Here is an 18874-nt window from a genome sequence, read left to right on the forward strand (position 1 = left end):
TTAGCAGGATCCACTGCTCTTTCCGCCAGAGTGAGTGTGATCCAAGTATAGAAACAGAGCAAGCTGGATCCACTGCTCTTTCCGCCAGAGCAAGTGTGATCCAGGTATAGCAAGAGAGCTTAGCAGGATCCACTGCTCTTTCCGCCAGAGTGAGTGTGATCCAAGTATAGAAACAAAGCAAGCTGGATCCACTGCTCTTTCCGCCAGAGCAAGTGCAATCCAAGTATAGCAAGAGGGTAGTAGATCAGAAGGATCCACAGCCGCTACCGCTAGAGGCTAGTGCGATCCAAGCACGACAGACAGATGAACAGAAGGGCCTACCAGTAACAACCGCTGCTCTGGTTAGCACCCCACAGACAGACAGAACAGGCAATACAAATAATACAATCCTGACTGCTCTAGCAAGGATGCCTAGTGCAGTCCCCAGAATTACTCTAAGCTAATCTTTAAACAATAAGCATGGCTGACACTCCAGGAGTGTTACACAGGACAAACCCTTATGACCAGGGAAGTACTGTGAAATCACATGGTATTTATAGAGCAAGCCTACAAAGGATGTGGCTAGGCAATTTGCATGACAAACGTATGCAAATTCCTCAGCAGCAGCAAGCTGCAAAACTGACAAAAGGTCTCTTTTCCAGAGACCTGCAGAATGCAGACCTGAACAGTGGTCAAAAAGCTGCCTGCCTGCGCAGGCAGCTGAACGGATCATTACACTTGCCCAATAACTTTCTATATCACTAAACCTAACATTTAATCTATCTAATAAAAACCTTTCAGGTCTTCTCTATCCATTCCTTCCCTCAACTCTTACATAGTTACATAGTTACATAGTTATTTTGGTTGAAAAAAGACATACGTCCATCGAGTTCAACCAGTATAAAGTACAACACCAGCCTGCTCCCTCACATATCCCTGTTGATCCAGAGGAAGGCGAAAAAACCCTTACAAGGCATGGTCCAATTAGCCCCTAAAGGGAAAAATTCCTTCCCGACTCCAGATGGCAATCAGATAAAATCCCTGGATCAACATCATTAGGCATTACCTAGTAATTGTAGCCATGGATGTCTTTCAACGCAAGGAAAGCATCTAAACCCCCTTTAAATGCAGGTATAGAGTTTGCCATAACGACTTCCTGTGGCAATGCATTCCACATCTTAATCACTCTTACTGTAAAGAACCCTTTCCTAAATAAATGGCTAAAACATTTTTCCTCCATGCGCAGATCATGTCCTCTAGTCCTTTGAGAAGGCCTAGGGACAAAAAGCTCATCCACCAAGGTATTATATTGCCCTCTGATGTATTTATACATGTTAATTAGATCCCCTCTAAGGCGTCTTTTCTCTAGACTAAATAAACCCAGTTTATCTAACCTTTCTCGATAAGTGAGACCTTCCATCCCACGCATCAATTTTGTTGCTCGTCTCTGCACCTGCTCTAAAACTGCAATATCTTTTTTGTACTTTCTCTACTGCCAGCCCTTTGCTTGCAAAGCAAAAATGACAGCACCAAGAAAGGAATGCTGAAAAGTCTCTCTTCATTTATATGAAGTCTTGGAAAATACTAGAAGCCACTGACCCAATGAACTACAGTTACACTTTCAGTTGCAGGAGGCCTGTTTGACTTGATTCATTAGTGACTTGCAAGGTCATTATTCTTAACTCCCAACTGTCCCTCTTTTGGAGGGACAGTCCCTCTTTGGGAGCCCTGTCCCTCTGTCCCTCTTTCTTCCTCATTTGTCCCTCTTTCAGGACTTTGTCCCTCTTTCTATGTAAATATATATATTTTCTACTAAAAATGTGATTGACTCTAAACTTTATTCCCATCCTTTAAATTGATATATTACTAATTGTAAAATGTTAATATGAAGAAAAATGAACCAGGATAGAAAGGACGAGTGTGGCTTGAATTATAAAACAACATATTTTTCTTATGAAATCTTTATGGGTTGCGTGACTAGGGGTGTGACAGGGGCGTGATCAGGGGTGTGACGGGGTGTGGCTTAAGTGTCCCTCTTTCTCATCTCAAAAAGTTGGGAGGTATGTCATTATTGATTTGAGGTACTTGAGAACTAGAGTGTTCTGAAACGGGTTTACAAGAGTTTATTGAATCTGGGTGTGAGCACTGATAGTACAGTCGTGTTTTAGATGAGCAATAACTATAAACAAAAAGCTGGCACTGTTTTCCGGTGAGTGGGGAAGCAGTGCTGTAATTCAGCATTGTCCCAAGGCCAGTCACACTGTGTTCCATTTGTCTTTAATCATGGAGGAAAGAGTCCCGCTGATTTCAGGTTTTGTTTGGGGAGACTAATGAATTCCACAATGGAATTTTAAGCTTCAATTATTTGCAGACATTGGAGAGGCTGAAGCAGAACAGATTTCAGTATATATTTCTCAGTTTTCTCTTGTATTACGTGTGCTGTATTTTTCTAAGTTGTAGCTCAAAAGTGTGCAGTGTTGGAAATGCCCTTTAATGTTTATGGACTTCTTTGTGGGATCATTAGTGCTCCTTAGTGTGTGCTAGCCAGAGTTTTACTTTCTGTGGCAGTCATGGTCATGAGGGTGAGAGTTATTTGCTTCTGGAAACAGTGGTTTGATGTGTATTGCAGTTGTTCTGTTTATGTAAAGATCCAGAAACCAGTAATCCACACAGTTGTGGGTTTGCATGTAGTGTCTGCTTGCTTCCTCATTGGCAGGTTAGAGGAGGGACCAGTTAAAAGGAGGGAACCATGTACCAAAGCCGGTCATAGACACGCGCTCACTGCCACACTGCGCCTGACCTGGGCCATAGATGTAATGTTATTTCGTCTATAATGACATAGCAAGATTAGAGTGTCATTCGGGTGATGGCGATAGCCGGACCCTAAATTACTTCTCCCTCCGTGTTTCTACGACTCGGAGGGTAAATAGTATTTAATGCCTCCAGGAATGTCAATCTCACGTGCACGTGCGCACACGTGCATGAAAGTGTGTGCATGAGCACATCCATTGGTGAAGGGAATGCTTTGGAAGTTTTGTTCTGCTTTAGGAGTTGACCCAATATAATGGCATAAGTATATTTTGGAGGTTTTGTCCTGCTTTAGGAGTGGGCTTATATAAAAGCATCCCTCCCAGATTCTCCAGCTGAGACTAGATTGTTCAAATGATAAAATTTCACTCTGTGTTGAAAACCACAGAAATTTCATTAAGATGTTGTTAACTACTGCTTCATTATTATATTGTGACAGAAGCTTGGAGTGACTGAAAGCTGCTACAAATCTCTTCTATAATCCTTTGTATCTACAGGAAATCTGTTATTAGAAATAGACATTTTACCTTGGTGCTATGAGTACAAATTGTACGTCTTTTTCTTGTGTATTATAATTTGTTATCTTTCTTTTTACACTCAGAATGCAATGAGTGTGCATTAAATGCTCTCCAAGTAGGCGGCTTTATGTTGCATATTTTGTAGCATGCTGCCATCACATGGTGATTGTGATTATAGCGTCTTTTTAATTACAAGTAATTAAAGTCAACCTTCACTTTTAAACTTCACTTTGCTATATGAAAATACAACAACAACAGTCCCTTCAGATCCACTCTGTACTGCTCTCCCAGTTTTCAGAGATCGGACTTTATTAAAAATATAAAATACAGATTGTGTTTAAATATGGGTCTATTTATTAAATAATCATTTCTTAAATCTGTGATCCTCTTTAACCATCTACCTTTCTACAAAGTTGACTATGGAGACCTTCCTGTCTTGGACAATGCAATAGCAACACTGGTGGTACCAGCAATAATACAGATAAAATGCATTAAACCTAGCCTGTCCAATCAGCTTTCACCTCCTACCCATTTATAAGCACCATCGGGAAAATGGAAGTTGATTAGCATTTGCATAAATCTCACAAGCCTATTTTCCAGACCTTGTCTCAGTGTTCAGCATTTGGTCCTAGACTCCTAACTAGAGGACCAATGAGATGATAATTGTCTGAACTGATGCAAAATCCGTTGCAAACTGCTTGGGATTGGACCGGTCCAAATTCAGATCAGTAGAACCTGCAATAGGCTCAGTTTCATGCTTCATATAGTATCTGACCATATTTGCATCAGCTTGACAAATCTCAATGAAATTTTCTGCATCTCATTGATCATCTCTGGTCCTGATCAATGTCACTATGAAATTCAAAGGAATAAAGGTATCATCATAGGCATGAAAAGGGACTGTTTTCCTACAGGTTTTTATTAGATGACAGCTCATAGCTGTGCCTAACTATGCCTACATCTAGGCATGGCATGTACAAATCTTGTAAAAATTCTAACAATTACCTTTTCTGCATTATGGCATTTCCTACCTGACACCAACACCTAACATGTTCATTGATCCTAAAGATCAGTACAGACATGGAATGTTTTCCATCTGTCTGTGTATGCATCCTGTCCTCTCTTAATCTTTTCTTCAGCACTGGTTGCGTATCACTTAATTTTACATACACGGTCTTGAAAAAATATATTCTGTGAAGTGTAATTATATTAATATGGCTTCTGCAATGAATCAGCCCAATAGTGTGGTCTGTAAACACACACAGCCTTTTACAGACCTGGGATTGTGGAGGGAGTGTTGCCATCAGTGCACAGCCCAACCAAGGTGGTTCTACTCTTCTATTGGGGGTGGAGTTTGGAAGAACACAGTCACTGACATTACCTAAAGGGGACACAGAGCAGTTGTGCTATAGAAATGGAAAGTATTTCAGGCCTTGACATTGACATTCATGGAGCTACTCATTCAGTCATTTATTGTGAAAGACTACATAAGCTGCATAGATGAGTATCATTAGAGAGATCAGCTTTGTGTCTCATGTGGTCTTTCACCATTCCTTCACCAGAAGTTACAGAATGAGCAGGATCTGTAGTGCCATCATTTTTCTGTAATCCCACTAAGTTGTCGATTGGTGGAACTAACATTTGAATAGCTCTCAGCTACTGTGGGTTTTGGCCTTAGTAATGAGGGATTGGGTTGCATTCTGTTTGATTTTTTTTGAGTGCTTACAAGAATGAATTGTTCAATGAAGTTCTTTTTTGTTTGTTCTAAGGTTAGCTTTTACTGTAAAAGAGAGATTCTCAGACCGCATGATCTTTCTATACTCCAGCAGTCAGCCTGTAATTCTACCTTTGTAAATGATGTGATCTGCAGTTCAGCCCCAATAAATGTATTCTCCCCCTATGGTGCTGTCACTTACAATAGGTTGTCAAAATCTGACAGATCTGACAGGTTTTGGACTTTAGAGGATTCTCTTTATTTTTAAAGTAATTTATAGTGCCTCTGGGCAAATGTATAACTTATATGTATATATTTCAAATTTTAAAATGTTTCATGACAGTTGTCCTTTATTCTGTGTACAGAATTATATATAATAGATTCTTCAAAACATGATCCAGTTATTGTGCCTAGTCTGTTTAGTGATGCCTATATAAACAGGCATCAAGCAGCCAGTATTCAGATAGATCTAAACAGGGGGTTACTATGCCACCAGCGCCAGGCGGGCACAGTGGCCGTCCTTTATACAGTTAATGCAGAGTTGTAGCGGAGTGTTATACATAACATTACCTGTTGCCGGCCGTAAACAGGTCCTCTTCAATCCAACTCATCACTGCACTATGCAGCCAATCACCATTCGGCTCTCAAAAAACATGCCATATGACATGCAGAGACTGGAGCCGCAAGGTGATTTGCTGCACGGCATGGAGATGAGCTGGAGTGAAGAGGACCTGTCCTGTCATCAGGAGCAGGTAATGTATAATGCTCCACTGCCGTTCCACATTAATTACGTACAGGCTGGGAACTAGCTGGATAGTTTTTCTTCTCTCATATGAGAAGGCATGTGTGAACTGTCTCTAGTATCATCACACAGTAACCAGCCTTTAACCCTTTAGCAGATTCAATAAAGTTATGTCATTTGAGATAAGTGTACTGGTTTTGACCTCAGTTGGTAGAACTTGTTGTGCTGTAAATTCTTGGAATGCTTTTATCTCTCTCTGCTAGCAGAAAATATAGAAACTGAAAGCAGAAGTCCTCTGTTATTATCTCACACTGCCCCCTAGTGACAAGTGGCCATAAGTACACATTACAGCAGTACTAGTTAGAAGCAGGGAAATGTAACAAATAAGAAATTAAAAAAATGTGCTAAAATAAGTTGGCCTGGAGCACTTGCAAGCCTCTAAATAAATTGGATGCTAAAGGGTTAATGAACATTCCAAATTGTGTCTAAAATTAGAAGTGTTTTTGCTGTTTTATAATCTCCAGTCAGAATAAAACACGTTGCCAGAAAAGAATATATATTAGTATAATTACAGTTAAAGTTGTCCCCTGGATCAGGAAAGCAGATGCAATGTTGATGTGCATGCAGGTAAACATCTCAGATTGAATTAGAGCCACAAGATCCACGTGACAAGCAGGAAGCTAGCATCCTAAGTTAATACAGTGACTAATAGCAACCAATTAAAGTTCATCTTTCTCCAAACTGACAGCAAGGAAGGAAAATCTGGTTGGCCGCTTTGAGTAAAGGAAATTTTACAGCTCTCCAAACCCTTTGCTCTGCCCTATTAAAAAAAAAGCCCATGTGAGTGAACATATGAAAACATGTCTTGTGCTTTTTTTCTTCTCCCCCTGTTCACGTTAATGCCAGGATGAATAGAACAGACGTACATACTGTGCCTTGAAAAGACACAAGCCCTCTCTGGGAATATTTTCTGGTGTTAGCAGTAAGCTCAGCACAGCATCGGCATTAAATGTGAAGCCCAAATAATAAGCACACAGTGGCTTTTATTGAGCATTGAGCCTAGGACTTCACATATGTAAAATGTGACTTGCAGCACTCTCTTTGAAGCCTAACCACAGCCAGGGCGCAGTAATTGCAGCCTTTGATTGTGCCGACTTTACTTGTGGATTGGGCCGTGCAGCGGCATGCCTGGCTTGGCAGGACTTCAGCTAAAAGCCCCCCAGTGAAGTCTCAGATGTGGGCAGTCCTTAGTCTGCTAGCTGCATGCCTGTGGTTTCTTGAAAAGAATCCTGATTTGACCTGTTTTTCTGTCTGCTCAGTTTTCTCAAAGGTGCTTCTTACTTTAAAGAGCAACTATACTGGTTTTCAGTCAATCTTAGCTAAATATCCTTTGGACTGTACACAAAGTTTACAAACTGGCGATGTTTGATTATAGATCATTTCATTATTTGTGGTACCAGGTTGTTTGTTTTTTCAATAAATGTTTAGTACAGAATTAAGCCATGTTACTTAGTTTGTAAAGTCTGCTGGATTTTCTCATAAGAAAGCTCAGAGCTCCTGCTTGCCTGGAGATACGCTGCATAACACGGAAGTAAACAGGATGGGCTTTTGTCTCCTGTGTTTTGCTGGGAAAGGGAGGAGAGGGAGTGGGTCATTGCTCAATGATGCATTATGCCTGGTACACACCATGCAATTTCCCATCAGATCGATTTGACAAATCAATAATTTCTCTCATGTTTGATCAGATTTCCGATTTTTTTTCTGATCACTTATGCACAAAATCGATTGGAAACTTTATCAGACCAGTTTGAAATTTTCAATTCAACCTGTTGATCTGACAGGAAATTGCATGGTGTGTACTGGCATTAGTCTGCAGCACAAGGAAATGCGATCTGATAATACTAGTTTACCCCATGATAGTTTGGAGCTCCACCTATTGGCTACACACTACAAATATGTAATAATTATAGGGATTTATACATATTTATCAATTTAAAAAGTGTATTTTGCAGAGAAGGTTATAGTAAACAGAAAAGCCACATACCCTAAATACTCTGTTTCACCCCCACAGACTATGCTATTACTTCAACAATTTTCAGTTCAGTTTAGCCATTCAAGAGAAATTCCCTTTGGAAAATCAGCCACTGAGAAAGCTAGCAGCTGCCAAGTGTTGCTTCCCCAGCCAGTGAACAGCTTTCATTCATCAGCACAGATAACCTGACCCTGCCCAACTCACCCATCTGCTGCTTATAGAACTCTTTGTGGCCAGCACTGCAGCTCTTCCTGCCCAGTTACTTTCTGCTTGTGTAATACCAGTGGCGTAGCTAAGGAGCTGTGGGCCCCGATGCGAGTTTTACAATGGGGCCCCCCAGGCACTCTATACATAACAATTGATACGGCGCACCAAAACCTGCCAATGGCAACTACAGTGTCAGAGGTGCAAGAAGGGGATGGGGAAGAGCTTGTTAATGTTTACCACTACTCAATGTATATATAGAAGTGATTATTATGAGCACAGGACCAATAGAGAATTAATACTGTAGTTGAGGGAGGGCCCTTCGGGGCCCCTCTGGCCCAAGGGCCCCGATGCGGTCGCTACCGCTGCACCCCCTATTGCTACGCCCCTGTGTAATACAGCATTTACTGTAACTCTTCTCTCCCCAGTGTTTATAAAAAACATGTATTCCTCTCATCACTCTGCCCTGCCTGCAGTATAAAACCTTGGCCCATATGCAATTCACTTTTTCTCCTGAGTTTTCTCCTAGGAGATAATTTTTTAATCTTCTGATTAAAATAACTTTTCAGCACTTTGCAGCTGAAAAAATACCAAAAGTAAGTGAAAAAGTACTGTCAGAATTATTCATTGTATTTTCTTGCTTTATGGTGGCGTACGGGGCATTTTATTGACAAGGTGTAAAAAGATCAACTTGGAGAAAAAGTGAGTTGCATATGGGCCCATGTCTCGAGTCGTTACTATTTTATTTTATCTTGCTATAAACATGCTGTGGAGAGCGTGGGATGGATAAATGCTTTATTACAGACTGAACAGACAAGACAAAGAATATTTATATTTTGCTTTTCTCCTGGTGTACTCAAAGCGCCAGAGCTGCAGCCACTAGAGCGCGCTGTGTAGGCAGTAGCAGTGTGAGGCCTGGAACCCACTGAAAACCGCAAACGCAAAACGCAACCGCTAGCGTTTTGTCTGAGTGGTTTGCAAGCGGATTCATGCGCGTTTTTGGTCATGTTTTGCAACATTGTATTTTTTTCCCCAGCGGGTGCCTAGCGTTTTGCGTTTTTATCCTGATTGGTCCTGTGAACTATTTTTCATTTTGTTACAGTGTGCTGAACCGCAAAACGCTAGCAAAACCGCTCAGTTTAGGTTTTGCTGAGCGTTTCTGCTAGCGTTTCAATACTTTACATTGAAGCGCTAACGCTCCCAAAATGCTGCAGGTCCTGCGTTTGCGTTTCTGGGAAACGCAAATGCTCCTGTGGAAGTTGCCCCATCCATTAACATTAGCCCAGCGTTTTGGCAAACTGCTAGCGTATCGCAGTGCTGCCAAAACGCTGCCAAAAGCGCTCCTGTGGGTTCCAGCCCTTAGGGAGTTTTGCGCAAAGTCTCTTACTGAATAGGTGCTAGCTTACTTTAAATAATTATTCATTACTTGAATGCAGCACTGGAACTGCTCAGATATGGAAGCCTCGGAAAACTCTGCGTAAGCAGGCAATGACCATTCCCATTGGCTGAGGCAGGTCTTACTGGGCAGTGAAGTTATTGAGTGGAGGCAGGTGCTGATGTGCAAATGCTTCTAGGCAACTTATGCCAATGATGAGATGTGATACAAATGGGAGATTCGTTTCTAATTTACCTAATTAATGGTTACCCCTTAGACTTGTTATTCCAGAGTGAGTATACATTTCCCCTGACTTTACTAGTCACACCTTCCGCAACCCAGCGTATCAATTACTCTTGCCCAACTACTTTTGTCCTTGTTTTGTAGTCCCCTGTGAAACTTCTCATCTGTCCCCAGCCCCCTCACCTTACAGAAACACAAAGGTCCATTATTGTGTGAATGTATATCTATCAGGAGGGCGAGGAGAATGAGCTGCCAGCAGAGGCTGCTGTTGTTGCTTTTTACCAGAGCAAACTGTAATGATAAAAACAGGATTCCCACACTGACAAGTCAACCCGAACCCCAGTGTGATGGTCCAGGAGGCACCCACAGACATGAGATTGTCGCCAGATCGGTTTAAAATGGGCAACTGTCATCTCGGGACTAAGTGAAGCAGTATATACACACAGTCTCCCCAGCATTTCACTGGGATCAAAGATTTATTGTTATTTATAACTGCTTTGCAGAGCCGGATCACCCACAAGCCACATAGACAAGTTACTAGAGCCTGGAGAGAGATTATGGGCCTGGTTGGCGCTACCGGTAATTTCCAAATCTTAATCTAGGGCAAGGGTAGGCCCAAATGTGTTACTTGCCTAGGACCCCATTTCACCTTAGTCTTTCTCTGCTTCTTTGGATGGTGCAGGAAAGGTTTGGGGTAGTCTATCGTTTGAGCTGTTACTGCTGTCTGAGGAGATTTCCTCCCACTTGCTGACACGTTACATGGAGAGAAAGGAAATGACCCTAAACAAGGAAGAAATTCCATGTTGCTTTGGAACAGTTTCCCCACTGGGAATTCTACTCTATTTCAGTGTGACCATAAACATTTAGGATTCACCCCATTTTTACTTTGGTTTCATCCATCATTGGACAGGAAATTAATGGAATTATCCGCATGCACAGACAGCATTAAAAGGAAAAACCTTTCAACGGTTTCAACCCTTTGTCCCATCATATAAAGAAAAAAAAGGCGTCTGCAGTTTCACTTTTATGCTTAGACTTTACTGGGTTTCATAGTGTTATGCTATATACTGCTACAGACACAAGGAAAAGGTAAAACCACATCTTACACAAGTATAATACGCTCAGAGTGCTGAACTTACTCTTACAGGCACATATAGGGTGATGAAGCCTACTTCTCACTGCAGATCCTGGGGTTAGGGCTCCACCCTAAAGACATGCTAACGTCCAAACCAGGAAAGGTCAAGAAGTTCAGCTAGATGGAAAGTGACACTCTCCTTAGACAAACAGTCATCACTGTTCCCATGGCCAGGCAGATTCCTGGATTTCACTTCTCTGCTATGCTGTGGTTTCAGCCACAAGGATTCAGCCTATTTACATTCTTCCTTAAAGACCAGGGATGCTGAAAGCTCATTTGTCTCTATTTTGTCATATCTCCGTCAGCTCTGCATGTTCTGGGTCAGCACAGTCTTCTCTGAAATGGAGAATTATTTTGGATGTTACCTAGAAAAGGAAACTAAACATACAAACAATTAGATCACTGTAATATGGGCAGTGTTATTTAGACTGCTGTGCTTATGTGCGTTTTTTAAGTGACATGAGATGATGAATTCTCCGAGGAGGATTTGTCCTACATGACTGATGTGACTGATTTATTAGGTGATTGATTTGTGTTTTTCTGGCAGCAGCAGCAGCAGCATATTTATAGCCATAAGCCCAGGTACAGATTTTCCACTGGTTCTCACTCAGCACTGTACATACAACAGTATAACACAGTACAGAACACCAAAACCACTTACCAAGGACAGCCGAGGTGTGAGAGCTGTAAAAGAGAAAGTGGTTTCCTAGTAATAACCACTACATATAGAGGTGATTGCAGTATTAATAATGAGCTAATGCAGCAGCTGAAGGAGTACACAACATTGGTCCTCTGGTCCAAGGGCCCAGATTCTGTCTCAATCTCTGCATCCCCTTGCTATCCCAAGTATTATCGGCTGATCATTAGCCAGTTAGAGAAGTACAAAATGACTAGCTGAATGGGTCATGTGCTTCTCCATGAATTCTGCTGGCTAAAGTAATTGAATATATATATATATATATATATATATATATATATATATAGTCTTTTTATTAAAGTTTTTCAAGACAATTAGAAATTTACATTGACAGTCAGATTATAATTGATTATATTTAAGGCCCCTCTTACACTTGCATTGCAAGTGTGTGTTTTGTGTTACCCTGTTTTACTGCAATGCAGTAAACAATGCAATGCAAAACAATGGGGTGTAGCACAGTTACCGCGATGCATTGAAAGTTTCTGAATCGCCACTGAGCTGCCACAAAGTCAGCAACGCATTACCAGTGGTTATCCACTTTGACGCAGTGGCAGCAAAAATGATGTAATCAGCGATGCATACCTTTTGAAAAGGTTGATTGTGGCGAAACGACCGGAACGGGAATCCCAGCAATGCACTTCCTGTCCAGTAAGGATTACATCACTGCGCAAGGGGCAGAGAGGGGCATGCGGGGGGGGGGGGGGGGGGGGCATGGGGTCAGGCATGTTATGCATATGACCCTGTTTGCATGCTCTGCCACAAGGTCATGTGTTACTAATTTTTAGTGTTGTGGTGCATGCAGCTAATCTTGTCAGATTTCACTAAAATGTCGGAAACGTCTGCTGCATGCTTGTTCAGGGTCTTTGACTAGTATTAGAGGCAGAGGATCAACAGGATTGCCAGGCAACTGGTATTGCTTAAAAAAGGAATTAATATAGCAGCCTCCAAATACCTCTTGCTTCAAGCTCCCTTTAATTTAGCCAATAAATGGTATCATCCTGTTAGCTGGATAGTGTACTGGTTAAGGGCACCGCCTTTTACATGGGAAACTAAGATTTGAATCCTGGCTAGGGTCAGTACCTATTCAGTAAGGAATTCAAGGCAAGACTCCCTAACACTGCAGGATGGCTTCTTGAGCGCATCCCATTGGCTGCAGCTCTTGAGCGGTTTGAGTCTTACAGGAGAAAAGTGCTATACAAATGTTTGGATTATTATTATTATTATTATCCTGATTCACAACTTCTTGCTTTTACTGATGGATAACACAGTACAATACTCGCCTGCTAAGCTACGTGTACCTTACAATAAGCACAAATAAAAAAGTCCATAATGTTTGGTTAGTGCTAGGTTTGTGCCCATTTGAGCTGCAAAAATTAAGATTTGTGCTGCTTTCGTTATGAAGATATTAGCAATTATATTTTCCCAGACAGTAACATCAGCCAGCCCCTGTACAACAGCCTACTGACATGAAACGGGTATCATTGAATAGTGCTATGTTAGTACTCGTGTGTGCTGAAAAAAAAATCATCATTCTATCTTTTATAGTTTTTGAGGTATTCAAGTTTTTTTATAAAGGTCAAAATTTACTCCCCTATAACATTACAAAAGATGAGTGAACTTTTGACCTGTATAAAAACTTGAATATCTCAAAAACTACAAAAGCTAGAATGATGATTTTTACAGCACACATAAGCACAAACCCAGCACTATCCAACCATACCAGCTTCATGCCCGTAGGCTGTTGTACGGGGGCTGGGTGATGTTATCAGCTGGGAAAAATGAATTGCTATTATCTTTAAAACAAAAGCAGCACAAATCCTAGTTCTTGGGGCACCAACCTAGCACTAACTAAACATGATGTAATTTTTATTTGTGCTGATTGTAGGGGGGGGGGGGGCAGCTTTACAGAGCCTTACTGCTACTACTTCTGGCAACTCAACCATATAGTCCATCTTTCTTCAAGTGCCTCCTTATTGTGCATCTTGAAATTGCCACACCACATTTTTTTTCAAAAGAGTCCTGTATTTCATCTGAAGTTATTTGTGAGGGTTTTCCTTGCATCCGGAACAATGTTCCTGGCAGTTGTGGCTGAATTTCAAATGAACCCATAATTCTCCACTTCTTAATTAGAGTTTGAACACTGTTGATTGGCATTCTTAATTTCTTGGATATTTTCTTATATCCCGTTCCTATTTTATAGAGTTTAACTACCTTATCCAGCAGATCCTTTGACATTTCTTTTGCTTTCTCCCGACTTAGAATCCCAAAAACATCAGTGCAGCACTGAATGAAAGATGAAAGTCATGGGGAAAGCAAAATAATTGACATTATAATTGATATCATGCACGATGTCAGCCAAAGAACCTTCATCCCCTATCAATGAATGTTGCCCGCAGGTCAATTGCTGGGACGGTCGCGGCATTGATATGCTCGCGGTAAACAACATTTCTGCCCAGTTCGGCACTTGAATTTCAAATTGGGCGAAATATTGTACAGTGTATGACCATAGAATAGCTAGAGCAAATAATACATTAAAGGAGCGTTATCTTTATTCTCCATTGATATAATAAATGTGACATGGTTTAGATTCCTTCATCTTACAAAGGGCATAAGGGACAGTAAATTTGAAGCTGTGGTAATATTCATTGTAGTGAGGGGCACATGTTTTGGGGCTAATAGCACCTACTTCCTCAGTATTGAATTATTCTTTGCACTGTAATTCCCAGGTCTAAAGCATTGCTATCTCTGAGTCTTTAAATTCCATCAGATTTCACGGCCTCCCTCTCACTGCTGAGGTCTAGAGCAAGACTGCCATAGTTATTATAACCTCCTGACTTCAAAGACGGCACAGGGAAGAATTGGTCTAAACACAGCAGAACTGTATTTCTCTTGCTGCTACAGACATTCCTGGCTCCTAATCGGCAGCAGCTCTGAATCACAGCTCTTGTATCGGGCTGTTGTGAAGCGAAAGCTTGGCGCCTCCGGGACATTCCTCAACAGGAAGCCCAATGTTTTCATGTTAGGCTGAGAGGAAAACCTTCCCAGGAAGAGCAACCTGGACCAAACCCTTTGAACGTCTGGGATGAAAAGGCTAAAAGTAAATAATATCCATGGGGTGCTCTTACTGGTATTGCTATGCAGTTAGCATGGACACTGGTTAACTCTTCAGACAGCTAGCTCTGTAATCCCCAACCGGAGTACTCACACTTTGCTGCCATGGTGTAGGACAGTTAACAAAATAAAATATCTTAATTCAAGGACAATAGCACGCAGGTAGAAAAATGGTTCTTTAATGTTAATGTTCTCAATATTTATTGGATCAGTGTCATAGGCTGTAAAACATATTTAACATGTAAAGGTGCCGCTTAAACAGGAACTGTAATGAAAATAACATAATTAATAAAATTGATTATTTTTTACAATCAGTGGCGTAGCTAAGGAGCTATGGGCCCCGGTGCAAGTTTTACATGGGGCCCCCCAAGCACTCTATATATAACAATTCATATGGCGCAAAACCTGCCAGGGATTTCCACAGTGTCAGAGGTGCAAGTAGGGGATGGGAAACAGTTTGCTAATGATTACTACTATTTAAAGTATCTATAGAAGTGATTATTACCAGCACAGAACCAATAGAGAGCTGATATTGTGCTTGAGGGAGGACCGCTCTGACCCAAGGGCTCTGATGCGGTCGCTACCTCTGCAACCCCTATCGCTATGCCACTGTTTACAATATTATTTACAATAAATTATTGGGATTTAGTCAGTGTTTGCCTATTGTAACATCTTTCCTCCCCTGATTTTCATTCTGAAATGTATCACAGGTGGTAACATCTTTAGTCCTTCCAGGCGATCTCTACAAAATGTTTCTTTACTGAGAGTTCCAAAGCCAGTACAAAAAGTACCTGGCCTCGATAATTCACGATAATTCAGAATTCAGTCTGGGCTAAGAATCAGTGGGAGGGCAGGGCTATGTACCAATACTCAGTGGCAGTGTTCTGATGCTGAAACTAGGAAAATGAACTTAAAAGGGGGTATTCTGAATAATTGATTGCATTCTACTATATGTTATTACAGTGCCTCTTTTATGATAGCAATACATTTAAAAATGATATGGAAACAGAAAATGGAACATATGAAGGAACAAAACAAGTATGGCCTTGTGTCCAACAGTATGTTAAATAAAAAAGTTCTTTACCAGTGTCTTTTTTTGTTTGTTTTGTTAAAGTTATTTGGCGAAGGATGTATGTAGTATTGTGCACATGGTGTTTTTCGTCATTTGTGATTATTTCAGGAAAAAAATCTAGCATGAGTACAAGTGTCACTTGACACCACAGTACCTCTACAGTGATCCGTCAAGCTAGATAGCATTCAGCTGACCAGTATTGCTGTTCCATTTACAAGCTATAGCGGGAGTCCTCCTGCTTGTTTCTCTACAGAACGGTCTCATCTACAGCTTATCTGTGCACTGGTGGGCTGTAAATGGTCTCCCAAAGTGATCACAAAAGTCTGTTTTGGACTACATCTATTACGTATGTACGTTCTTTAGGCCGTTCAGCAGAAAGTTATTATTGACTTGCTTTTCTGTATTCTGGGCATTAAATCATTACAAACAGTGTAATTCCATCCAGCAGTGGCTCTTCCCAGCCATCCTTGTAGTTGGTGCTGCTGCTGGGAAGAGATATAGAGCATTTACTGTCATAACTCCCAGTCATCAGTATAACAAATCCCTGTGGTTATCTGACATTATAGATTCTATCTAGTAGTGGTATACTGTATATTCTGAAGAAAATTCTCCATTCATCTTCACATTGCTACAGAGTGATACACACAGACCAGGAGGACTATGTATGAATATAAGTTGTAAGTGACAGGCCCTCTTTACAAAGGACTATGGCTGTAGGATTGGCGACAGCCTAGCTTACTGGTGCTGCAGGAGGAAAATTTAAATCCAATGTAATGTGATGACAGCAGAGAGCATTATAGGATGCTGATTCCATCTTTGGTTCACCATGGCAGCAAGATAACCAATTGTCCATGATGTAGCTAATAGCATGAGCCGCCCATGACATAGCCAGTAGTCAATTCACTTATAATAACTGGAGAATGTGCTGCAATAAGTGGCCATTCATTACTATGAACTAGACATTATTATGAACGAGACACTGATGAATGAATATAATACATTGCTCTTCCCTCCCATATCCCGTGTGTGTCACAAGCAGTTCCCGTGCAAGGCTTTTGACTGAAACAGCAAACATGTCACCTAGCTGTAGCCATATCTAGCACAGTTCAAAATAAGCCTTAAAGGACCACTGTTTTAAAATACATGTGTACAAATATTTACAAGAAGTACTTTTCTCCCAGATAACTATGCACAATAAATTTATCTTTCTCCATTTGCTGCTGTCACTTCTAGAAGGCACTATAAATCTTACAGTTTTTGGACTAGTCCATGTCCTTATAGGGGATGAGCAGAAGTACTTACTAAAGGTCAGTTGCTCATTCCCAACTACCAAACTGTGTGCAAATGAATAGGCAGGCTGGCCAACATCTCTGTATAGATCCTTTCCAGGGATTGCTTTTGTAAAGAATAAAGGAGACCTTGAGAATCCCCTTGAGAAGACCTTGAGGAGATGGACTAGTCCAAAACTAGTGAGATTTTTAGTGCCTTCTCGAAGCGACAGCAACATAAAATTAATTCATAGTACATTGTAATCTGGGCTAAATGTACTTCTCAAAAGTATGTATACACATTATTATAAATTTTACAGTTTTTCATGATAGTTGTATCTTCACACTAAATGGAGGCTCGTCTATTTGCAGTGCTTGCTAGCTTGTTGGGATATTTTAATTCCTTATTAATTGCCATGTTACTTTTATGTAGTTCAAAAATGTTGACTTTTTTTTTTTTTTTTTAATTTTACAGGAGGAAAAAAGAATTCATTTTCAACGTGTAAAGCAAAGGCGGCAACAACATCAGGAGGACTCCTAGAAATGGAGGCTTGTTAGAGCTCTCCAGCGTCCCATCAGTAACCACCATTTCCTGAGGAGTCTGCTAATGACATTGATATGCCACTGCTAAAGACACTGTACTGTATAGACAATCACTGCCTGGCGTTTGGCACCTCTGGTACCACGGGCCTTCATGTCACACAGCTATATTCCCATCAGAGACATCATTACGGCATCTTGTTATTCCAAAGTTTTCATACATCCTACCTGCAGAGTTCAGTGTGTTCGTGAAGCGCCTAAACCAGACACAGACCAAACAAAGTGCTAACCTTGGACATAAAACATGGACAAGACGAACCTCTTTTATTTAAAAAAACAAAACAAAACAAAAAAACAATGGAGCAAAAGGATCAAAGTTTGTGTTTTTGTTTCTTTTTTTTATCATTGTATTGTTTATTCTCCATAAAACTTGAATGCTTTTATATATCAGATTTAGGATTGATTGATGTATATTTTATTAGTCAGGGTATAAAATAATCCCTCTCCCATTTCCTGTAAGAAACTGTCCCTTATCTTTCACACAAATATTTGACTTTATTTTAAACTCCTTTCTTCATTCTTCCGAGGTTGAATAAGCAGCCTTTCACATTTCATTGGCTGAAAGCACAGGGACTCTTGTTTACCTGTACAGCCACTGGGGGAGCTGTAGGCTGCAGATGACCCTCGCCTTGTGTTTCGGCAAGGCAGATCTCTGCAGCTTTCCGTTATAGGTTGATTAGGATAACATGGTCGAAATAACACAGGCGTGTCATTATAAAGGGTGACTTGTGGATAGGACTTTTCGTAAAATAAAAGTGAAAAGCTGATCCAGGCAAATAACCCAAATCATTTTGTACAACTACCCCTGGTTGGCCAAGGACGGTAAGATAGTCATTTCATTAGGAAACAGTATAAGGCCTGGGGCACACCAGAGGAGTTTTTCTGAGCGTTTTGAGTTTTTAAATCTGCTGCTAATGTTATCCTATGTGTCTGTGCACACTGGAGCAATGAGGTTTTGTAAAAAAAAAGCCATAGCATTACATTGGGAAGAGCGTTTGAAACCTCTAAAAGCTCTTCCCAATGTAATGCTATGGGGTTTTTTTTTACAAAACCTCATTGCTCCAGTGTGCACAGACACATAGGATAACATTAGCAGCAGATTTAAAAACTCAAAACGCTCAGAAAAACTCTTCTGGTGTGCCCCAGGCCTATCAAAGGTTGCCCATTTACATTGGTTTGTAGCTCATGTGAAGCTAACATCTACTGGATTTTCACTGCTCTCAATTTTGTGCAGAAAAAAAAACTTCTCATTGCTAGATCATGTTAGATTTCAAAAATAGACCTTTTCCTGGCCAACCCACGCCACTAATTAGCATTGCCTTTTTCAGCAGTTATCAGAACTACGGTCAAATTAAAAAAAAAGAATATAAATATAT

The 18874-nt window shown here is 40.8% G+C and overlaps 1 protein-coding gene across 3 annotated transcripts in view; it reads left to right on the top strand.

Annotated features, from left to right (window-relative positions):
- The window catches only part of LEF1 (lymphoid enhancer binding factor 1), a 169744-nt gene extending 151339 nt beyond the window's left edge, over positions 1-18405 (top strand). For 2 of the 3 annotated variants that reach the window (XM_068231175.1, XM_068231191.1), the window contains one exon: positions 17374-18405. In XM_068231175.1, coding sequence (XP_068087276.1) covers positions 17374-17456 — 83 coding nt within the window. In that variant the 3' untranslated portion in view covers positions 17457-18405. The remainder of the gene's footprint in view (positions 1-17373) is intronic. The other variant, XM_068231183.1, reaches the window with a different exon arrangement.
- The last annotated feature ends 469 nt before the right edge of the window (positions 18406-18874 follow it).

The sequence above is a fragment of the Hyperolius riggenbachi genome, chromosome 1, assembly GCF_040937935.1.
Source record: "Hyperolius riggenbachi isolate aHypRig1 chromosome 1, aHypRig1.pri, whole genome shotgun sequence".
NCBI lineage: Eukaryota > Metazoa > Chordata > Amphibia > Anura > Hyperoliidae > Hyperolius > Hyperolius riggenbachi.